Source organism: Medicago sativa, chromosome 1 (genome assembly GCF_051527215.1).
Source record: "Medicago sativa cultivar Bolivia chromosome 1, Bolivia_mono, whole genome shotgun sequence".
Lineage (NCBI taxonomy): Eukaryota > Viridiplantae > Streptophyta > Magnoliopsida > Fabales > Fabaceae > Medicago > Medicago sativa.
In genome coordinates this window covers 93,695,326-93,699,642 of record NC_140749.1, presented here as the reverse complement: position 1 = coordinate 93,699,642, position 4,317 = coordinate 93,695,326, and the positions used below count along the sequence as shown (strand labels likewise).

General features: G+C 34.0%; 1 protein-coding gene across 3 annotated transcripts; it reads right to left on the bottom strand.

The window, feature by feature from the left end:
- Positions 1-1,235: 1,235 nt before the first annotated feature.
- LOC146959351 (F-box/kelch-repeat protein At3g23880-like) lies at positions 1,236-3,488 on the bottom strand. Of its 3 annotated transcripts, XM_085740895.1 has the most exons (3): positions 3,369-3,488; positions 1,839-3,062; positions 1,236-1,579 (listed from the first exon to the last, which is right to left on the bottom strand). In XM_085740895.1, the coding sequence occupies exon 2, from the start codon at positions 3,041-3,043 to the stop codon at positions 1,841-1,843; it is 1,203 nt and encodes a 400-aa protein (XP_085597021.1). In that variant the 5' UTR covers positions 3,044-3,062; positions 3,369-3,488; the 3' UTR covers positions 1,236-1,579; positions 1,839-1,840. The 3 variants fall into 3 exon arrangements, 2 of the variants coding, with proteins under 2 accessions (XP_085597021.1, XP_085597020.1); XR_015024926.1 differs by lacking the exon at positions 1,839-3,062; XM_085740894.1 differs by lacking the exon at positions 1,236-1,579 and having other exon boundaries at positions 1,744-3,062.
- Between the last annotated feature and the right edge of the window lie 829 nt (positions 3,489-4,317).

The window sequence follows — 4,317 nt, the reverse complement described above, 5'->3', positions numbered from 1 at the left end:
TCTATTACCTAACATTCTTGCTTTATCTGCTTCTAAATAGCCACAATTGATCTGTTAAAATAAAAGTGTATAACACTAGATCCTGTTATCTAAAACCTTTAAAAAGAAATTACTAACGAATGAAAAATACAAATAATAGCAAGATTAGCAATTGCTGCAGCAGCTACTATGCACACAGTTTCAATCTCATATCTTTGAAGAAGCATGAGCAAGGAAGTAAGACCACCAGTATTGTGCAATGAAAATATACATGTGATAGGAATGCAATTTTACTATAGCAACATTTGCTCAAAAGGTTCATCAAATACAGATTTTTCCTGATGAACACAAAGCCTAGTATTTATAATTTTTCACCAATATTTAGAAAAGGTTAAACAAAAACTAGTAGATCAAAGGCCAATATCTTCCATGACTGGAAAGAAAAAAAGAAAAGAAAAAAAGACATTCAACATAAAAGGAACTATGAGCTTAAGAAGAAGAAGGGTGTCTAAATAATATCAAACATACAGCAATGTTATGCTGGAAAAGAAACATGACAAACACAAAGCTAGATGTATTTTTAGGCCTATGAATGGTTTTGATTTACATCACTACGATCAGACTGACAACCCATTCTCATTTACATCAGAATTGAAAAAGCTTTGCACATGATGGTGATAAACAAGAATCGCAGATCAAGGCAAAATAATCTCACCAACAAACCATATAATAGGTTCTTTAAATTTGAGATTATGCCTAACGCAACCTTACAAAATCGGACTGTCAGGTGAAGACTAACAAAGCCACTAAAGCGACTTGCAAGATGAAAACTGCCCAACCCATAAGCATCACTTAGGTCATATCACTAGGTATGCAGGACTTAACACAACCCTCACACTCAACACGGTGAAGGTTCCAGAGGCTACAATGAAGACAGCCTAAACTTGCCACAATTAAGGTGGTTGGGGACAGACTGCAATTAAGGCAGAAATCCCAACATTGGTCAATAACATTCATTATATTCATTTTATTGCTGATTAAAATGGTCCTACTGTAAGTGATTAATTTAATAACTTTTTAGATGCTCAAATTTTAAATTAGATATTATACTTGGATAATGAAGTTCTAAAATGTAATCCCATCAATGTCTTACCTCCATGCATGATTAGGATTAATTTTATTGTTGATTCAGTGAGTTTCTCTCCTCATGAGCTTGAGAATAAACATAGGGTACTAATCCAATACAACTATGGCAATTCAAACCCCAAAAGCATGAAATCAACCATTGAAGGTCAAAAGCATAAAAATTACACAAATGATTCAACCATTGAAGGTCAAGCATGAAATCAGACCATCAACAACAAACCTGAATTCACATAGCCTGTTGTCAGTATGCCATTGTATCAGTTACAAATGATACAAAATGAAAATCAGGCACATAGTCAAACAAGCAAAAACTAGCATGTTCAAACATTTGTGCCTTCTTGCGAAATTCAATGTCACAAATTAAGAATGCATATCCAAGCACCAGCAGCATATTTGATAAAACCATGTTGAAGAGAGAACATAAAGCAAAGATATGCTGAAACTTGTATCTTGCCTACACAACATAGAATACATTTTTCTTAATCTCCATTAATAAAGAATGATGAGTTTGAGAAAACTTCAGCCTCAAGCTGTTACCAACAAAGCCATAAGATTGTCCGCTCTTGTAGTAGTAGTAGTAGCCATTAATTCAAGTAAATCACAAGAGAAAAATCAACATCAACAAATAATTGCAATCTATTACTATGAGGGATTCAAAACAGCGTACATGAATTCAAATAAAGTCGAACGTAACTCATCATAAAGAAACTCACTTTCAACGAATTGAAACCAAACTTTCAGCATAATCCTCGCAAAAACACCATACTGATTTACTAGCTTGCTCTGCTCTATTATCTCTCAAATTATAGAGAATCGCTCGATCCATTCGAGGAGAGCCTGCCAATATCAGTGTATCACCATTCTTAGAAAGAAACAATGGGAACATAAATTGATAATTACTCCAGTCACTAAACCTAGCATCTACATGAAGATTCTGAAAACTAATTTTAAGGAATTGGGTCCATGATTGTTCGACTCCAAATTCCATCATCTGCCATATAATAAAATGAGTTCTCTTGAGATGGTGAGAAAAACAGAGGCGGTCCATCAACACAGCAATAGTTGGTTCAACATATGGGACTTCATCAACACCACAAGGGAGAAGCAATTGTTTGCATGTCTCTGTACCAAGGTCAAGCGAGATAATCACAAATTGCTCAACAGTAATATCATTAGGATAATTGTCATAACTCAACTTGTTTCGAATGGCAAACCAGTTAACAGTGCCACTCAAATACACTCCTTTGTTCACACTAGCTAGGTCGCGAGTTACAACATGGTCAAACGGGGTTAAACTTGAAATTTTTCTCCATATATTATCACCCAAACTGAAAACATGCACCTCTCTAGAAGACAAAACGACGATCTTATAAGTTTTAGTAGAATTATCATACCCAAATGCGAATTTGAGCTTCCTAGGTACACGATACTCGTAAGGTTGGTGAAAGGATCCTAATTTTCTAGACATTTTCCTTGTGGCCGGGTTCAAGATATGAAACCAGATGTTTCGAGGTGTAAATAAGGATGAATGGCTGACCAAACAAAGCAACCCATTGCATGAACCAACTACTCGGAAACAATCATTGCAATTCAATTGGTATCGGTAGCAAGGGTTGTTAGCAATTTTAATTGATGGGTTCTCCAATAAATGATTCATGGGAAAGGTTACCACGGTACAATCTGTCCCATATTTGACTCCTGCTATGTGCCTATTTCTTCTTGTGGATCGTTGAAGGTGTAGTTGAACGAATGTGGGATCGGAGATGAGGGTGTTCCACGACTTGCACACCTTCTTCCATCGTATGAGAGATTTGACCGGAAGATATGATAGAACTTCCGCGATCAGCTCAACAGGGAGGAATACACATGACATTAGAGTGTTGTTGGAGTTCGTCGAATTAGCTTGAGAGTTATTCATCAAAAAACTTTGATGAACCCTAACATATGACACTTATTAGTGGACAAAAAACAGGTTTCAAAATTAAATCTAATATATTTTTATGAAATTATGCATCAAAAAAATATATCTTAATGAAATTAGTGTAACAAAAATGTTTGAATCACGTGCAATGAATTAACCACAATTTTCACCATTAATTGAATTAATCATATATCTGCCATGATTAATCGGGTATCGTGCGAGTTTACGGAAAAAGGGTTCGTGGATCGATCGGTACTGTAAGTGGTGTAAATTGAAGCTTTCTATCATTAACTGTGAGAAAAGATGAAAAAAAATTACTTACCGTGAGACTCAAGTTATGTAGTTGAAAGTGTGTTCCACTGAACACAACGAAGAACCGTGGAGGTTTTGGTATGGTTTCAGCATGCGGTGAAATTTGTGTGAAAGGCAACAAAATTTTTTATTTGATATCCTTTTCCCAAAACCAGTTTATTACTCCCTCCGGTCCTAAATATAAGCAAATTTCACTTTTTAGGTTCATTCAATTAATGATGTATGTGGTTCATATTATGGACCACATACATCATTAATTGAATGAATGTAAAAAGTCAAATTTGCTTATATTTAGGACCGGAGGGAGTAATTCCTTAGTTAAAAAGTCAACAAAATTTTTTAGTCCTCCTGTTGAGATAACATGTCTGGTTAGATAAGAACACAAAATTAGAAATATTATATTGGGAATTGTAAAAAGGTGAATATTTAACTTTTTAAAAGTCAAAAAGTTGGTGTTTTCATTAAAAAAAATTATATTTAACTTCCTTAACTAGTGCTCCGGGGCAATAGTTAACAACATCCAAAAAAAATTATGAGACATTCATAATAATTCTTCGGTTAAATAACAAGATAAAAGAAACAATATAATTAACATTGCATTTACAATAATTATAACTTTACAACATCTATTTTTAAAAATAAATAAGCTTTAGATTTTAATTTTATCATAAAAGATGTGTTATTATTGCAATCTAATTACTTAGGTTTGAGAAATTTTAAAATTAAAATTTACGAAATTGCTTGATATCACGAGACCATGCATCCCGATTGTCTCACGAAGCAATTTTATTGGCTATCCACCCTTGTATTCCGCCAAAGTCCATACTGTAAATTTTATCTCTTGTACTTTAACAGCTGACACCTGTACCTCACTGTGTTCGATGGCTTTTTATCGGGACATTTAGCACTGCTCTAAAATTTATCATTAAAAAAATTTAACTAAAAATAGTAGGTCTTTA